General features: G+C 47.6%; 1 protein-coding gene across 1 annotated transcript in view; it reads left to right on the forward strand.

Moving 5' to 3' along the window:
• DHX58 (DExH-box helicase 58) overlaps positions 1-20444 on the forward strand; it is an 89476-nt gene that overhangs the window by 43273 nt on the left and 25759 nt on the right. The window contains exons 7-10 of the mRNA XM_068263056.1: positions 537-666; positions 3993-4184; positions 11568-11824; positions 14528-14677. Of these exons, the coding sequence (XP_068119157.1) occupies positions 537-666; positions 3993-4184; positions 11568-11824; positions 14528-14677 (729 nt within the window). The remainder of the gene's footprint in view (positions 1-536; positions 667-3992; positions 4185-11567; positions 11825-14527; positions 14678-20444) is intronic.

The raw sequence follows: 20444 nt of genomic DNA on the forward strand, positions 1-20444 counted from the left end.
GTCCCTACCACATACACACATTAATTGCAAGTAGGCCAGATGCCAATTAACCTAACATTGAAATGTGTTTTTTTTTGTATGGGGAGGACAAACTGATGAACCAGAGGAAAGCCTCACAAGCACAAGGAGTACTTACATACTCCATACATACACACAAGGCATACTTCCTAAAGGCCTGAAGAACAGTCGAGAACCTATGTGATCCAAGAAATTTAGACTGGATTAATTCAAATTATATGCAAATAGATGATAGTTTGAAACCCTTGCCTGGGTCATAACAGTTGTCATAACAGACCATGGTGAGTATTGCCAAAAAATTGTGGAACAGCAGTTATGCAGTTTCCATTCCACACATGAACATCTGGCATGGACCATTTGTAATAGATCCTGACCAGCTGCAATGATTTTAGTTGTTTTTTTTTTTTTTTTGAGTGAGTTTGTAGATGTCAGCAATTGATACAGCGGAGGTGGGTACATAGTTGCCTCCTAATACAAATTTTTGTAACAAGCTCTACGCAATATTTCCTCTTCTCCAGGATCCATTCGGAGATAAATTAAAGTCTTCCATGAAAATCATCCATGAATATCTTGGCGACTTTGACTTTGTGGAAATGGACTTTGGCACTCAGATGTATGAGCAGAAAGTTGTTAAAATGGAGGAAGATGGTAAGTGTTCCAACTTCTGTACAAATTGCCATTAGCACTTCAGCACAATGTGAGCCTGATTTACTAAAGCCTCACTAAGTAGTGGCGTCAAAGATGTCACCACACCACCCATTTCCATCACTTCCCCACTCCTAGCCAAGAGGGAGCCTCCACATTACCATTTTTAGATTTTTTTTGCTTGGGCGTTTCATTGATTCATAGTGAATGAATGAAAAATGTAAATAAGGCCTGTTGGAAAATTAAAATAAGCACTGATGGGGCTTGTCTGAATTTGCCACTGAGCAACACTGGTCAGCAGAGAAAGTAGCTTTTCCACTTTGCATTATGTTTGGGCCACTAAAGACCACCAAGGAAGCTATACTGAAGGTAAAGCCCTAGATCACCAGGGAAGTGGAGAAAGGGGAAAGCACTAGACATCTTGAAACTGGGGGGCGGGGCTGTTTTGGCCACTAGACACCAGGGAACTGGGGAGGGAGAGGAACGATAAACACTACCTGTATAGGGGAGGGATGACCACTAGAGACCAGGGAGCTGTATAGGGTAGGAAGGGAGGTCCACAAGGGAAATGACGTGAGGAGGAGGCATGCAACCTGGTTGATCTGTCAAGGAAGGTCATGAAGCGCCCAGATTCCCTTTCCTGTACCAGACCACGCAACATCATTTTCCACATTAAGAGGTTCCTTCCATGGAGTGGGGACTGGTGAAGCCACACACACACACACACACACACACACACACACACACACACACACACACACACACACACACACACACACACACACACACACACACACACACCACACACACCACACACACCACACACACACACACACCACACACACACACACACCACACACACACACACCACACAAACACCACACACCCACCACACACACACCACACACACACCACACACACCACACACACCACACACACACACACACACACAGACCACACAAACACCACACACCCACACACACCACACACACACACACAGTTCCCCATAACCCTTTACCTTAACCACTTGCCGACCGCGCACTCATACCGCGCGTCGGCAAAGTGGCAGCTGCAGGACCAGCGACGCAGTTCTGCGTCGCCGGCTGCAGGCTAATTAATCAGGAAGCAGCCGCTCGCGCGAGCTTCCTGTCAATTCACGGCGGGGGCTCCGTGAATAGCCTGCGGGCCGCCGATCGCGGCTCGCAGGCTAAATGTAAACACAAGCGGAAATAATCCGCTTTGTTTACATTGTACGGCGATGCTGCGCAGCAGCGCCATAAGGCAGATCGGCGATCCCCGGCCTATCAGCGGCCGGGGATTGCCGCCATGTGACAGGGGACAGCCTGTCACTGGCTGCACAGGACGGATAGCGTCCTGTGCAGCCCAGATCACCAGGGGGAACAGGGAGGAGAGGGAGGGGGGGAATCTCGCCGCGGAGGGGGGCTTTGAGGTGCCCCCCCCCCCGCAACACCCATCAGGCAGGAGCGATCAGACCCCCCCCCAGCACATCATCCCCCTAGTGGGGAAAAAAGGGGGGCGATCTGGTCGCTCTGCCTGCACCCTGATCTGTGCTGGGGGCTGCAGAGCCCACCCAGCACAGATCAGCTAAAACGCCGCTGGTCCTTAAGGGGGGGTAAAGGGTGGGTCCTCAAGTGGTTAAGATGGGTGCAATGGTAAATGTGGTGGGGGTGGACTAATGATGGACTCTTGAAGCACCTTCAATAATGATGGGGCTCTCAGATATCCACTCCCTCTGATGTGAATAAGTGTAGCGATCACTGCAGACCCCCTCACCTATTCACAAATTGGTTCTCTTGTATGTTTTGGTGTTTCAGTTTAAAAGATCACCAAAAATGAGAAGTGTGTTTGGATTGGGGTTACGAAAGGAGATGGTCAATCAAATGCTTATTATTTCAGCAAGTTGTATGCAGCTCAAAATTTAGTAATCAAAATTCTGCATATTTGATTGGTTCCCAGCTGCATACGATTTGCACAGAATGTGCATGCCACCTGGAATTGGAAGCATCTCACTGACCATCTCTAGCAAGTCATTGTAACTGGGATCGGGTAGGGACAGGGGAGAAGTGACTGAGGATGGAATGGGGGCAGTATAGAATTGTATGGGCAGGGAGGCAAGTGAAAAAACAACTGACAGGAGTTTAACTATTTAAATTTAATTAATACAATTACTGACAGTAATATAATTCTACTATGATCTGGAAGCTGACCTAGTATTGTAGTCAGACTCGGATTTACATCATAGGAGCCTATAGGTACAGATGTCCTGGCAGCCTAGACTTCGCCCTCCACAAGTGTGCTGGCTGTCCCTGCTGTCACTTCTCCATTGCCTGTCATAGCTATAAGTGTTTCTTAGCATTAGGTAGCCAGAGGTACCCTCAGTATTAAATAGCTAGTGGTGCCCTGACTGAAGGGAGACCTCGTCAGTGGAATGCCAAGAGCAGGGTGAGTAACCTCTCATTTACTCTCTGCTCAGGACTCTGCATAGGGAAGAAGGGATGGAGGCACTAGAGGAGGGGCGTGAGCCACCTTCCCATCATTAGGCGCCAGTAGGCAAGTGCCTACAGTGCCTTATGGTAAATCATCCCTGATTGTAGTACTCATGGTGGGGTGTCAAATTAACTGTTTGCTACTTTGGATGCATCATTGTCTGTAATAACGCTTTTATTTTGCCTCTTGTATTTTTTTTTGTGGTATTTATATGTTCAGTAGAGATTTTATTGGCTATAAATGGTTACCAATTTCTCTAAATAGTCAGTTTTTGGCTCACTACAGCAAGATTTTTATTAAAGAGACTCTGAAGTTTCTAAAAATACAGATTTATTTTTTAAATCTCTTTAACATTAATGCCCTAACTGAAACGCCGCATCACCTGCGGATGAACACTAACTAAATCACCCCAAACTCCCCAGCAAAAATCCACGACTTTCTTGGTTGTGGATTTTGCTGCTGGAGGAGGCAGACCTTTGGGCTGTAGCTCTGCCTCCATGTGCGTCAATCTGCGCGTATCTCCGCCTTTCAGTGAAAGAAGACTGAGAGGGGCGGGCGAAGGCGGCGATCCGTGCTGATGGATGCGTGTAGAGACAGAGTTACAGCCTCTTCACGGAAGCGCTCCCCGCAATGTGCCCCGGGGAGTTTGGGGTGATTTAGTTAGTGTGCAGCCGCAGGGATGCGGTGTTTCAGTTAGGGCATTGGTATTAAAGAGATTTCTAAAATAAAAAAAACAGTATTTTGAGAGACTTCAGTCTCTCTTTAAATGCTGTTAAAATGTTTCTCAAATGTATTCATTTTGAATTGTACTTGTACTTCAGGAGCAATGCAGAAAGATAGAAGGAAAAGGACATGTGCTCTGCACCTGCGTAAATACAATGATGCCCTCTTTATCCACGACACAGTCCGGATGCAGGATGCCTTGGAGTCTCTGCATTTGTTCTATATTACAGAGAAGTTCATAAAAAATTCAGATGAGCCAACAGATGTCTTCCTCTGGAAGCTATTCAATGGTAAAAACATATTTTTTATTTTTACGTTAGGTTAGATTAGGTTATTACATTTGACTGGCGTGAGTATTTTTAAGTTACTATTTTACACATAATAATAATAATATGATTACAGCAAAACAAAAAGATACTCTTCCTCATCTTGGCTGCTGTTCCCATATAAAACCTCTCTACTATTGTGTAGATAAAGTCTTCTAGATTAAATGAAATGGACAAGGATGCAAAGATTTCTCTGTTTAAGGTTTTGTACACAAGCTAGATGGTGCTAAGCTGAGAAGGCCAGTCAGGCCCACCTAAGCCAAGAATCTAGTATGTGTACGAAGCCCTCAGCTGGGGATCCAGACTGCCAGATCATCTCTTCTTAGCACAGGTCGAGGACATTGTTCTCCTCCTTACCCCTGTGTCAGTCCATCCTGTGCGTGTTGTAGTCCTTCTGCAACCCTCCATAGCAACTGAACACATCAATTTGCAGACTAACAACATTAAGTACAGCACTTAGCCCCAAACTGTCACCCGGAGGATCAAGTCCTGACGGTCCTTGTAGATGTGTACAAGGTTTTACTCAATCAAGATTGATGAGATGAGGTAGTGAAAAATGTTCACAATCATATGGCCCGATCCAATTCACTTTTTCTCCTAAGTTTTCTCGTAGGTGATTTATTTTTCCTTATAAATAAAATGCCTTTTAAAAAGACTCTGAAGTCTCCTAAAAATGAGGTTTTTACTTTAAAAACCTCTTTAACCACTTCCCGACCGTCTAACGCACAGAGGCGGCCGGGAAGTGGAGCCCTTAAGGACCGGCTCACCCACAGAGGCGGCGGTCCATTTAAGGGCATGGGCGGAGCGATCGCGTCATCCGTGACGCGATCCTCCGCCGGCGCCTGTCACCGCTCGCTCGCCGCAACATCCCGCCGGCTATACGGAAGCGCCGGCGGGATGTTAACCCCGCGATCGCCGCATACAAAGTGTATAATACACTTTGTAATGTTTACAAAGTGTATTATACAGGCTGCCTCCTGCCCTGGTGGTCCCAGTGTCCGAGGGACCACCAGGGCAGGCTGCAGCCACCCTAGTCTGCACCCAAGCACACTGATTTCTCCCCCCCCTGCCCCAGATCGCCCACAGCACCCATCAGACCCCCCCCTGCCCACCCCCCAGACCCCTGTTTGCACCCAATCACCCCCCTAATCACCCATCAATCACTCCCTGTCACAATCTGTCAACGCTATTTTTTTTTTATCCCCCCCCCCTGCTCCCTGCCCCCTCCTGATCACCCCCCACCCCTCAGATTCTCCCCAGACCCCCCCCCCAGACCCCCCCCCTGTTTACTGTATGCATCTATCCCCCTGATCACCTGTCAATCACCTGTCAATCACCTGTCAATCACCCGTCAATCACCCATCAATCACCCGTCAATCACCCCCTGTCACTGCCACCCATCAATCAGCCCCTAACCTGCCCCTTGCAAGCAATCTGATCACCCCCCCACACCAATAGATCGCCCACAGATCCGACATCAGATCACCTCCCAAATCCATTGTTTACATCTATTCTCTCCTCTAAACACCCACTAATTACCCATCAATCACCCATCAATCACCCCCTATCACCACTTGTCACTTTTACCTATCAGATCAGACCCTAATCTGCCCCTTGCGGGCACCCAATCACCCGCCCACACGCTCAGATTGCCCTCTGACCCCCCCTTATCAATTCACCAGTGCATTAATTACATCTGTTCTTCCCTGTAATAACCCACTGATCACCTGTCAATCACCTGCCAATCACCTATCACCCATCAATCACCCCCTGTCACCCCCTGTCACTGCCACCCATCAATCAGCCCCTAACCTGCCCCTTGCGGGCAATCTGATCACCCACCCACACCATTAGATCGCCCGCAAACCCGCCGTCAGATTACCTCCCAAATGTATCGTTTACATCTGTTATCTTCTCTAAACACCCACTAATTACCCATCAATCACCCCCTATCACCACCTGTCACTGTTACCTATCAGATCAGACCCTAATCTGCCCCTTGCGGGCACCCAATCACCCGCCCACACGCTCAGATTGCCCTCAGACCCCCCCCCCCCCTTATCAATTCGCCAGTGCATTAATTACATCTGTCCTTCCCTGTAATAACCCACTGATCACCTGTCAATCACCTGCCAATCACCTATCACCCATCAATCACCCCCTGTCACTGCCACCCAACAATCAGCCCCTAACCTGCCCCTTGCGGGCAATCTGATCACCCACCCACACCAATAGATCGCCCGCAGATCCGACATCAGATCACCACCCAAGCGCAGTGTTTCCATCTATTCTCTCCTCTAAACACCCACTAATTACCCATCAATCACCCATCAATCACTCCCTATCACCACCTGTCACTGTTACCTATCAGATCAGACCCTAATCTGCCCCTTGCGGGCACCCAATCGCCCGCCTACACGCTCAGATTGCCCTCAGACCCCCCCTTATCAATTCGCCAGTGCAATATTTACATCTGTTCTCCCCTGTAATAACCCACTGATTACCTGTCAATCACCTATCAATCACCCATCAATCACCCCCTGTCACTGCCACCCATCAATCACCCCCTGTCACTGCCACCCATCAATCACCCGCTGTCACTGCCACCCATCAATCAGCCCCTAACCTGCCCCTTGCGGGCAAACTGATCACCCACCCACACCAATAGATCGCCCGCAGATCCGACATCAGATCACCACCCAAGCGCAGTGTTTCCATCTATTCTCTACCCTAAACACCCACTAATTACCCATCAATCACCCCCTGTCACTGCTACCTATCAGATTAGACCCCTATCTGCCCCTAGGGCACTCAATCACCCGCCCACACCCTCAGAATGCCCTCAGACCCCAGCCCTGATCACCTCGCCAGTGCATTGCTTGCATCTATTCCCCCCTCTAATCACACCTTGAGACACCCATCAATCACCTCCTGTCACCCCCTAGCACACCTACCCATCAGAATAGGCCCCAATTTGCCCCGTGTGGGCTCCTGATCACTCGGCCAAACCCTCAGACCCCCTTCCGATCACCTCCCCAGTGCATGGATTGCATCTATTTTCCCCTCTAACCACCCCCTGAGACACCCATCAATCACCTCCTGTCACCCCCCTAGCACTACTATCCATCAGATCAGGCCCAATACAACCTGTCATCTAAAAGGCCACCCTGCTTATGACCGGTTCCACAAAATTCGCCCCCTCATAGACCACCTGTCATCAAAATTTGCAGATGCTTATACCCCTGAACAGTCATTTTGAGACATTTGGTTTCCAGACTACTCACGGTTTTGGGCCTGTAAAATGCCAGGGCGGTATAGGAACCCCACAAGTGACCCCATTTTAGAAAAAAAAGACACCCCAAGGTATTATGTTAGGTGTATGACGAGTTCATAGAAGATTTAATTTTTTGTCAAAAGTTAGCGGAAATTAATTTTTATTGTTTTTTTTTCACAAAGTGTCATTTTTCACTAACTTGTGACAAAAAATAAAATCTTCTATGAACTCGCCATACAACTAACGGAATACCTTGGGGTGTCTTCTTTCTAAAATGGGGTCACTTGTGGGGTTCCTATACTGCCCTGGCATTTTAGGGGCCCTAAACCGCGAGGAGTAGTCTAGAAAACAAATGCTTCAAAATGACCTGTGAATAGGACGTTGGGCCCCTTAGCGCACCTAGGCTGCAAAAAAGTGTCACACATGTGGTACCGCCGTACTCAGGAAAAGTAGTATAATGTGTTTTGGGGTGTATTTTTACACATACCCATGCTGGGTGGGAGAAATTTCTATGTAAATGGACAATTGTGTGTAAAAAAATCAAACAATTGTCATTTACAGAGATATTTCTCCCACTTAGCATGGGTATGTGTAAAAATACACCCCAAAACGCATTATACTACTTCTCCTGAGTACAGCGGTACCACATGTGTGGCACTTTTTTACACCCTAAGTACGCTAAGGGGCCCAAAGTCCAATGAGTACCTTTAGGATTTCACAGGTCATTTTGCGACATTTGGTTTCAAGACTACTCCTCACGGTTTAGGGCCCCTAAAATGCCAGGGCAGTATAGGAACCCAACAAATGACCCCATTCTAGAAAGAAGACACCCAAAGGTATTCCGTACGGAGTATGGTGAGTTCATAGAAGATTTTATTTTTTGTCACAAGTTAGCGGAAAATGACACTTTGTGAAAAAAAACTATTAAAATCAATTTCCGCTAACTTGTGACAAAAAAATAAAAACTTCTATGAACTCACCATACTCCTAACGGAATACCTTGGGGTGTCTTCTTTCTAAAATGGGGTCATTAGTGGGGTTCCTATACTGCCCTGGCATTTTAGGGGCCCTAAACCGTGAGGAGTAGTCTTGAAACAAAAATGACCTGTGAAATCCTAAAGGTACTCATTGGACTTTGGGCCCCTTAGTGCAGTTAGGGGGCAAAAAAGTGCCACACATGTGGTATCGCCGTACTCGGGAGAAGTAGTACAATGTGTTTTGGGGTGTATTTTTACACATACCCATGCTGGGTGGGAGAAATACCTCTGTAAATGACAATCTTTTGATTTTTTTACACACAATTGTCCATTTACAGAGGTATTTCTCCCACCCAGCATGGGTATGTGTAAAAATACACCCCAAAACACATTGTACTACTTCTCCCGAGTATGGCGATACCACATGTGTGGCACTTTTTTGCACCCTAACTGCGCTAAAGGGCCCAAAGTCCAATGAGTACCTTTAGGATTTCACAGGTCATTTTGAGAAATTTCGTTTCAAGACTACTCCTCACGGTTTAGGGCCCCTAAAATGCCAGGGCAGTATAGGAACCCCACAAATGACCCCATTTTAGAAAGAAGACACCCCAAGGTATTCCGTTAGGAGTATGGTGAGTTCATAGAAGATTTTATTTTTTGTCAAAAGTTAGCGGAAATTGATTTTAATTGTGTTTTTTCACAAAGTGTCATTTTCCGCTAACTTGTGACAAAAAATAAAATCTTCTATAAACTCACCATACTACTAACGGAATACCTTGGGGTGTCTTCTTTCTAAAATGGGGTCATTTGTGGGGTTCCTATACTGCCCTGGCATTTTAGGGGCCCTAAACCGTGAGGAGTAGTCTTGAAACGAAATTTCTCAAAATGACCTGTGAAATCCTAAAGGTACTCATTGGACTTTGGGCCCTTTAGCGCAGTTAGGGTGCAAAAAAGTGCCACACATGTGGTATCGCCGTACTCAGGAGAAGTAGTATAATGTGTTTTGTGGTGTATTTTTACACATACCCATGCTGAGTGGGAGAAATATCTCTGTAAATGGACAATTGTGTGTAAAAAAAATTAACAAATTGTCATTTACAGAGATATTTCTCCCACCCAGCATGAGTATGTGTAAAAATACACCCTAAAACACATTATACTACTTCTCCTGAGTACGGCAATACCACATGTGTGGCACTTTTTTGCAGCCTAACTGCGCTAAGGGGTCCAAAGTCCAATGAGCACCTTTAGGCTTTACAGGGGTGCTTACAATTTAGCACCCCCCAAAATGTCAGGACAGTAAACACACCCCACAAATGATCCCATTTTGGAAAGTAGACCCTTCAAGGTATTCAGAGAGGGGCATGGTGAGTCCGTGGCAGATTTCATTTTTTTTTGTCGCAAGTTAGAAGAAATGGAAACTTTTTTTTTTTTTTTTCTCACAAAGTGTCATTTTCCGCTTACTTGTGACAAAAAATAATATCTTCTATGAACTCACTATGCCTCTCAGTGAATACTTTGGGATGTCTTCTTTCCAAAATGGGGTCATTTGGGGGGTATTTATACTATCCTGGAATTCTAGCCCCTCATGAAACATGACAGGGGGTCAGAAAAGTCATAGATGCTTGAAAATGGCAAAATTCACTTTTTGCACCATAGTTTGTAAACGCTATAACTTTTACCCAAACCAATAAATATACACTGAATGGGTTTTTTTTTAATCAAAAACATGTTTGTCCACATTTTTCGCGCTGCATGTATACAGAAATTTTACTTTATTTGAAAAATGTCAGCACAGAAAGTTAAAAAAATCATTTTTTTGCCAAAATTCATGTCTTTTTTGATGAATATAATAAAAAGTAAAAATCGCAGGAGCAATCAAATAGCATCAAAAGAAAGCTGTATTAGTGACAAGAAAAGGAGCCAAAATTCATTTAGGTGGTAGGTTGTATGAGCGAGCAATAAACCGTGAAAGCTGCAGTGGTCTGAATGGAAAAAAAGTGGCCGGTCCTTAAGGGGTAGAAAGCCCTAGGTCCTCAAGTGGTTAATATAATTGCCCCTCCTAAAACGCCGCTTCCCCGCAGCTGAAAACGCCCAAATTACCTGGGGCACATCGCGGGGCTCCTTCCGCATAGAGGCAAAGCTTTTGGCTGCAGCTCTGCCTCTACATGCATCCATCAGCGCGGATCACCGCCTCTCCCCGCCCCTCTCAGTTTTCCTTCACTGAGAGGGGTGGGGGAGAGGCAGGGATCAGCACTGATTGACGCGCATGGAGGCAGAGCTACAGCCCAAAGCTCTGCCTCCCTGGGCAGCAAAATCCATGACCAGGAAAGTCGTGGATTTTGCCAGGGGAATTAGGGGTGATTTATGGCTTTTTCAGCTGCAGGGGTGCAGCATTTTAGGTGGGGCAATTATGTTAAAGAGGTTTTTAAAGTAAAAACCTCATTTTTAGGAGACTTCTGAGTCTCTTAAAGAGAATCTGTACTCTAATATTCTTACAATAAAAAGCATACCATTCTATTCATTATTTTCTCCTGTGCCCCTCTGTGCTGTTTCTGCCACTCTCTGCTGCAATCCTGGCTTGTAATTAACAGTTTTAGGCAGTGTTTACAAACAAACTAACCAGCTTCTAATAGGCTCAGCTAAGCATAGTGTATGAGTCATTCAGAGTATGCAGGGGGCCTGCAGAGGGTGTGTATCGCTTCTACCAATCACAAGCAGCCCTGCACATTCCACACAATCAAGCTTTAGCCCGACAAACAGGACAGAGGAAAGATACATTGATTTATTACAGAGACAGTGCAGTTAGGAAAGACTGCAGTAAGCCAGAGTAGATTAGAACAGGCATAGGAACTTATAGGATAGAAGAACTAAGGCTGAAAAAATTGTTACAGAGTCTCTTTAAGCCACCAGCAAGCAAGAAAACACTTTTAATGTACTTTTTTAATTGCAGAGTGCAAAATGTATTTTAAACTGTAAATGTTTATTTACCAGCCTGTGTCCAACAATTTCCATAAGTATGGCCTATTTTCTTGCAGGCTTTTGGCTTATTTATTTTTTTTGTAACCGATTAATGTATCTTATTTGTCTTTGAAGAAAACAGCAATACATTGATGGAATTATCTCGAGACAAGAACAATGAAAACCCCAAGCTGAAGAAGCTTGAAGAGATTCTGAAGGATCACTTCCAGGTTGCCTCTGGTTCCCGCGGCATCATATTCACTCGTACTCGGCAAACTACCCACGCCTTGCATGAGTGGATTACCAACAATGGGATGCTTAAAGATCTTAACATAAAGACTGCACCACTGACTGGAGCCGGGTACAGCAACCAGACCAAACACATGACGCAGGTATAGAACTTCTACATTGAAAGTTTACCTGAGATGGGGCCAAAGAAAAAATGTATACATACATGGGGCTTCCTCCAGCCCCCTCCGGTCTGATAGTTCCCTCATTGTTTTCAGTCGGCGCCTGGATCCTCCGCAAATTTCCCCTGAAAGTCCTCCAGTCCGGGGCATACCGCATGCATGGCCTGGCCACACACGCCCACATCGCGCTTCTGTGGGAGCATGATAATGGAGCATGGATCATGGGAGCATGATGATGAAGCGTGCATAGCCAGACTGCGCCTGCGCCAACTGGACGACTTACCAGGCCAGTTGCGGACAAACCAGGTGGTGGACGACGAGGTAGCGATCAGGCCAGAGGGGGATGGAGGAAGCCCCAGGTATGTATAATTTTTTTTTTCTTTGACCTCATCTCAGGTACACTTTAACATGTTTAAATACTTGTTAGACAAACCTTACTCTTATCTTTTATGCCTCAGGCAAGAGTTAAAAACAGTTTGCCATAGCAGACAATTTAAGCAGATGTGATTTAGGTCTGAAGTATCACTAATGTCCTCCAATAGGCTGCATCTTGAAAGAACCTTAGTAAATCAAACCTGTATAAATTTACATAATATTAGCATAATAGTATCCAAAATGGTGTATGGGAGTGTCAAAAAAATGTGCGTGGTTCTTGCTTTTTTTTGCCAATTTCCTTTTAAACAATACTCACTAAAGGAACTAGCCTTTAAAGTGAACCCGAGGTGAGAGTGATTTGGAGGCTGCCATATTGACATGCAGACAAGCATGCAGCTAATCTTGTTAGTTCTGACAAAATTGTCCGACACACTTGTTCTGCTGCATGCCTGTTCAGGGCCTATGGCTTAGAGGCCGAGGATCAGCAGGATAGCCAGGAAACTAGTATTGCTTAAAGGAAATAAATATAGCAGCCTCCATATAACTCGGGTTCACTTTAAAGCTTTGCTGTCATAAATCCTGCAAAGTGGGGTCTGAACCCTCTATAATGGTAATTATAGCTTGATTGTATACCTTGAAATGAATCTGCGCACCCAGCATTTGATTTTATATAAAAGTATTTGCCTATCATACAACATACAAACAAAAACACAAACCATTCTAAGTAGCAATTCCCTCTACAAGTATTCCACCTGATCAGGCCCTTATAGTCAAGCAAACATGACTCTTATTTTTCAATGTATCAAGAAGATTCATAACAGTGGCATTATGTCGAATAAGATCAAAAATAGTCTCAGCTGTATTAGTAGCTATTTTAAAACTCATAGTGATTTTCTTGAATAAAATTACATAAAAAGAACTTCTAATAGATCTTCTTGCTAACATCTTAATAGAACTGTAGGCAGAATGGGGAGGCAGGGAGAAATTGGCAGCGCTCCTAATCGGGCTGCAACTGAAATGTTTTGCGCTATTAAGCATAAATGGGCCCTTAGGGGCTCTACGTGCTTCTGTTGGTAGTCATTTCAGTTGCAGCCTGATTAGGAACACTGCCAATTTCTCCCTGTTTCCCCCCAAAAATGTGTAAACCATTTTATGGCCAGCTGCACTGGCGTAACAATAGGGCCTGCAGCCCCTGCACCCGCGGGGGGCCTGGCCCCCCTCCTGGGGCCCGCTCGGGGCCGTTTTGTGGGGGTTGGAGGGGACGCAGCATGAGGGGAAAGCCATGCAGCAATTCGGTCCCCCCCCCTCCCTCACCTCGGGGCTCTCCCCTCTGCGCTCCCCTCCGCCTTAAATCTAAGTCCGGGCAGTGTCTGGGCAGCGGCGGGCAATCTTCGGGTGATCCGGATAGTAGTTCACCGGATGACACCCAGTACTGCTGTGCTGTGCGGGCTGGGTGGAGGATCAAGCTTACCCTTCTGACGTCTTCTCCGGCCGTCCCTCGGCGCCTCCCACGATGCGTTCCACTTGGCGCTCACGTGACTTCAAACACTTCCTCGTTCAACCCGGAAGGAGGAAGTGTTTGAAGTCACGTGAGCGCCAAGTGGAACGCATCGTGGGAGGCGCCGAGGGACGGCCGGAGAAGACGTCAGAAGGGTAATCTTGATCCTCCGCCCAGCCCGCACAGCACAGCAGTACTGGGTGTCACCCGGATAACTACTATCCGGATCACCCGAAGATTGCCCGCCGCTGCCCAGACACTGCCCGGACTTAGATTTAAGGCGGAGGGGAGCGCAGAGGGGAGAGCCCCGAGGTGAGGGAGGGGGGGGGGGACCTTCCCCCCTCCCCGCCGAATTGCTGCATGGCTTTCCCCTCATGCTGCGTCCCCTCCAACCCCCACAAAACATTTTGGCCGCTCAGAAATTCTGCAGGGGGGCCCGGTGGGGCCTAGTTACGCCCCTGGCCAGCTGCCCCCAGGTCCACACTATGTTTTTTTGTTAATTAGAGGTTAGTCAATTAAATGCAGCCTGCCTTGAGAAGCTCTGCCACCTCCTCCTGCAGGATAGGGAGGCAGGCTGATGTACTGCTTCGGTTGACTAGGGTTTGGCGCAAGAAGCAGTTTCTCAGGCAACAGTCAAACATCATGATGATATGAAAGCATTAATGCAAACACATCATCAGATGAATAGACAGTGCCAACATTTTAATGGCTCTGTTAGCAAACCAGTGAAATCCTTCTGGATATTACAAGATTTTTCTTTTGATCTTTGTTTAATTAGATGTGTTAATGTATATACTATTCTGTATTTACAGAATCAGCAACAGGAAGTCATTAAAAAATTTCGCGAGGGTTCTCTAAACCTGCTAATCTCAACCAGTGTTGCTGAGGAGGGTCTGGATATCCCAGAATGCAATATTGTTGTGCGATACGGTCTGATGACTAATGAGATATCAATGATGCAGGTAATATAACTGTAGAGCTGCTTACGGGTACTGATATATTGGGTAATGGATGCAATGTAAAGGTTTATAGGAGTGTTAACTACCTAAAGACAACAGGCAGTATGCGAATATGTTGTATCGTCAAGTAGGCAGAAAGTACACACTTTCAGTTTTCAGCACATGTAGAAGCAGCAGCATGGAACTGGCATACAGTGGTTGGATGGAGCTGTGGTTAACAACAGGTATCTAATAGAGCTTAATCAGGCAAACTGTGGTTGGTAAACAGAATCCAGTAGTCATTGTCAAGTGAACTGTGATAAGTAAGAGAAATCCAGCAAAGTATAGTCAAGATTCCAAAGAGCAGGAAAGAGCTAAATGAAGAACAAGATAAGTCTGCAGTTAATAACCCAAGACAAGTTCAGCCCCGTCTACACTATGAGATGTTGCAGCGATCCGGCGGCTCGATTAGCCGCCGGATCGCCTCTTCCGCGTCCCCGCGCGTACCTGCTCGCCGCGCGTGCGCCGGATTCGATTCCCGCTCGTCCCCGCCGGCGCCGCTTATCTTCTGCTCGATTCCCTGCCATTGTCCCCTCGTGGGGAGCGAGCAGGGAATCGGCGGAAGCAAGATCCGTCCTGTTGGATCTTATCAATCGAGCCGCATCAGCGGCTCGATTGATAAGGAACATCGCGGCCGCATCTACGTGTGTAGATGCGGCTTTCAGGATTGATTCCTGTTGAATCCAGTGCAAGCATCAGAGCAAGTCAAGGCTAATGAGCTAATAAAATACCTTAAAGAGAACCCGAGGTGGCATTTCATTACGTTAGTGGGGCACAGAGGCTGGTTGGGCACACTAACACCAGCCTCTGTTGCCCCATCGTGTGCCTCAAAGACCCCCCTGCTCGCCGCTATACCCCCGCAGTGCTGGCGACACGCAGCGTGTCTCCAGCACAATGTTTACCTAAGCGCTGTCTGTCAGCGCCGCTCCCCCGCCTCCTCCGCATCGCCGCTACCCGCCCGTGTCCCTTCCCTCCCGCTGATTGGAGGGAAGGGACGAGGGCGGGTAGCGGCGATGCGGAGGAGGCGGGGGAGCGGCGCTGACAGACAGCGCTAGGGTAAACATTGTGCTGGCGACGCGCTGCGTGTCGCCACTGCGGGGAGTATAGCGGCGAGCAGGGGGGTCTTTGAGGCACACGATGGGGCAACAGAGGCTGGGGTTAGTGTGCACAACCGGCCTCTGTGCCCCACTAACGTAATTGCAAAGCCACCTCGGGTTCTCTTTAAAGGATACCCGAAGTGACATGTGACACCATGAGATAGACATGCTTATGTACAGTGCCTAGCACACCAATAACTAGGCTGTGTTCCTTTTTTTCTTTCTCTGCCTGAAAGAGTTAAACATCAGGTATGAAAGTGGCAGTTCCTGTCTGGCAGAACTGGATCAGACTACAGTGTGACCCTCACTGATAAGAAATTTCAACCATAAACACTTTCCTAGCAGAAAATGGCTTCCGAGAGCAGGAAATAGATAAAAAGGGTTAATAGTGCATAGTTTTTAGCTCTGGAATACTTCAATGAATGTGTCATTGAGCAACAACAATAAAACAGTAAATGATTCTATGTTTGATTTGTGGATTGGAAATGTTGGATTTTACGATCATATCTAAAAAGTGAAAGTGCCCTAATCAACCCGTTTATAGGAATAATCAATAATTACTGATTATTTAGGGTTCCCTGATCACATGTGAGAAAAATATAGTACTGATAATGAACACCTTGGGGTTGTGACTCGCAGGAGGTGCCCAGGACTGCATAGCTCTCAGCTTTCTAAAATGGTAAATCTGGATACCATTTAGTGGGAAAAAATATTTTGGCAAAAAACGCACCACCTCCATTTATGAGGACCTCCATTTATGAGGACCCTGAAGAACTGATGGCCAATAGAAAACTTTTCATGCTTCACCAAATTACTGTAACGGATAGGAAAGAATGCTAGAGCTTTAAAATTGACTTTTAATTAAGTAATGCAGTAGTTTGGAGGTTGCATATAATGTAATTATCTTCAGAAGTAAAAAAATTGAAAAACATTTTTTTTATACAGACCTACATGTAAGACATAAAAGAAGGACAACTGAGAAACAAGCGGGAACAGAGAAAATTGGTGAAAAAATAGGGACTGCTCTTCCCCAAAAAAAGATGGCAGCTGGAATGTATGGACGATGACAGGGTCTGGGATGTATGGACGATGTCAGGGTCTTGGATGTATGGACGATGACAGGGTCTGGGATGTAGGGACTATGACAGGGTCTGGGATGTAGGGACTATGACAGGGTCTGGGATGTATGGACGATGACAGGGTCTAGGATGTATGGACGATGACAGGGTCTTGGATGTATGGACGATGACAGGGTCTTGGATGTATGGACGATGACAGGGTCTGGGATGTATGGACGATGACAGGGTCTGGGATGTATGGACGATGACAGGGTCTTGGATGTATGGACGATGACAGGGTCTGGGATGTATGGACGATGACAGGGTCTGGGATGTATGGACGATGACAGGGTCTAGGATGTATGGACGATGACAGGGTCTGAGATATAGGGACTATGACAGGGTCTGGGATGTAGGGACTATGACAGGGTCTGGGATGTATGGACTATGGCAGGGTCTGGGATGTATGGACGATGACAGGGTCAGGGATGTATGGACGATGACAGGGACTGGGATGTATGGACGATGACAGTGTCTAGGATGTATGGACGATGACAGGGTCTCGGATGTATGGACGATGACAGGGTCTGGGATGTATGGACGATGACAGGGTCTGGGATTTATGGACGATGACAGGGTCTGGGATGTATGGACGATGACAGGGTCTGGGATGTATGGACGATGACAGGGTCTGGGATGTATGGACGATGACAGGGTCTGGGATGTATGGACTATGACAGGGTCTGGGATGTAGGGACTATGACAGGGTCTGGGATGTAGGGACTATGACAGGGTCTGGGATGTAGGGACGATGACAGGGTCTGGGATGTATGGACGATGACAGGGTCTGGGATGTATGGACTATGACAGGGTCTGGGATGTATGGACTATGACAGGGTCTGGGATGTAGGGACTATGACAGGGTCTGGGATGTAGGGACGATGACAGGGTCTGGGATGTATGGACGATAACAGGGTCTGGGATGTATGGACTATGACAGGGTCTGGGATGTAGGGACTATGACAGGGTCTGGGATGTAGGGACGATGACAGGGTCTGGGATGTATGGACTATGACGGGGCCTGGGATGTAGGGACTATGACGGGGTCTGGGATGTAGGGACGATGACAGGGTCTGGGATGTATGGACGATGACAGGGTCTGGGATGTATGGACGATGACAGGGTCTGGGATGTATGGCCTATGGCAGGGTCTGGGATGTATGGACTATGACAGGGTCTGGGATGTATGGACTATGGCAGGGTCTGGGATGTATGGACTATGGCAGGGTCTGGGATGTATGGACTATGACGGGGTCTGGGATGTATGGACTATGACGGGGTCTGGGATGTAGGGACTATGACAGGGTCTGGGATGTAGGGACTATGACAGGGTCTGGGATGTAGGGACTATGACAGGGTCTGGGATGTATGGACTATGGCAGGGTCTGGGATGTATGGACGATGACAGGGTCAGGGATGTATGGACGATGACAGAGTCTGAGATGTAGGGACTATGACAGGGTCTGGGATGTACGGACTATGACAGGGTCTGGGATGTAGGGACGATGACAGGGTCTGGGATGTATGGACGATGACAGGGTCTGGGATGCATGGACTATGGCAGGGTCTGGGATGTATGGCCGATGACAGGGTCCTGGGATGTATTGACGATGACAGGGACTGGGATGTATGGACGATGACAGGGTCTGGGATTTATGGACGATGACAGGGTCTGGGATGTATGGACGATGACAGGGTCTGGGATGCATGGACTATGGCAGGGTCTGGGATGTATGGCCGATGACAGGGTCCTGGGATGTATTGACGATGACAGGGACTGGGATGTATGGACGATGACAGGGTCTGGGATTTATGGACGATGACAGGGTCTGGGATGTATGGACGATGACAGGGTCTGGGATGTATGGACGATGACAGGGTCTGGGATGTATGGACGATGACAGGGTCTGGGATGTATGGACGATGACAGGGTCTGGGATGTATGGACTATGACAGGGTCTGGGATGTAGGGACTATGACAGGGTCTGGGATGTAGGGACGATGACAGGGTCTGGGATGTATGGACGATGACGGGGTCTGGGATGTATGGACTATGACGGGGTCTGGGATGTAGGGACTATGACGGGGTCTGGGATGTAGGGACGATGACAGGGTCTGGGATGTATGGACGATGACAGGGTCTGGGATGTATGGCCTATGGCAGGGTCTGGGATGTATGGACTATGACAGGGTCTGGGATGTATGGACTATGGCAGGGTCTGGGATGTATGGACTATGGCAGGGTCTGGGATGTATGGACTATGACGGGGTCTGGGATGTATGGACTATGACGGGGTCTGGGATGTAGGGACTATGACAGGGTCTGGGATGTAGGGACTATGACAGGGTCTGGGATGTAGGGACTATGACAGGGTCTGGGATGTATGGACTATGGCAGGGTCTGGGATGTATGGACGATGACAGGGTCAGGGATGTATGGACGATGACAGGGTCTGAGATGTAGGGACTATGACAGGGTCTGGGATGTAGGGACGATGACAGGGTCTGGGATGTATGGACGATGACAGGGTCTGGGATGTATGGACGATGACAGGGTCTGGGATGCATGGACTATGGCAGGGTCTGGGATGTATGGCCGATGACAGGGTCCTGGGATGTATTGACGATGACAGGGTCTGGGATGTATGGACTATGGCAGGGTCTGGGATGTATGGACGATGACAGGGTCTGGGATGTATGGACGATGACAGGGTCTGGGATGTAGGGACTATGACAGGGTCTGGGATGTATGGACGATGACAGGGTCTGGGATGTATTGACGATGACAGGGTCTGGGATGTATGGACGATGACAGGGTCTGGGATGTATGGACGATGACAGGGTCTGGGATGTATGGACGATGACAGGGTCTGGGATGTATGGACGATGACAGGGTCTGGGATGTATGGACGATGACAGGGTCTGGGATGTATGGACTATGACAGGGTCTGGGATGTAGGGACTATGACAGGGTCTGGGATGTAGGGACTATGACAGGGTCTGGGATGTGTGGACGATGACAGGGTCTGGGATGTATGGACTATGACAGGGTCTGGGATGTATGGACTATGACAGGGTCTGGGATGTATGGACTATGACAGGGTCTGGGATGTATGGACGATGACAGGGTCTGGGATGTATGGACGATGACAGGGTCTGGGATGTATGGACGATGACAGGGTCTGGGATGTATGGACTATGACAGGGTCTGGGATGTATGGACGATGACAGGGTCTGGGATGTATTGACGATGACAGGGTCTGGGATGTATGGACGATGACAGGGTCTGGGATGTATGGACGATGACAGGGTCTGGGATGTATGGACGATGACAGGGTCTGGGATGTATGGACTATGACAGGGTCTGGGATGTAGGGACTATGACAGGGTCTGGGATGTAGGGACTATGACAGGGTCTGGGATGTGTGGACGATGACAGGGTCTGGGATGATTGGACTATGACAGGGTCTGAGATGTATGGACGATGACAGGGTCTGGGATGTATGGACGATGACA

Source organism: Hyperolius riggenbachi, chromosome 12, assembly GCF_040937935.1.
Source record: "Hyperolius riggenbachi isolate aHypRig1 chromosome 12, aHypRig1.pri, whole genome shotgun sequence".
NCBI classification, from domain to species: Eukaryota; Metazoa; Chordata; class Amphibia; order Anura; family Hyperoliidae; genus Hyperolius; species Hyperolius riggenbachi.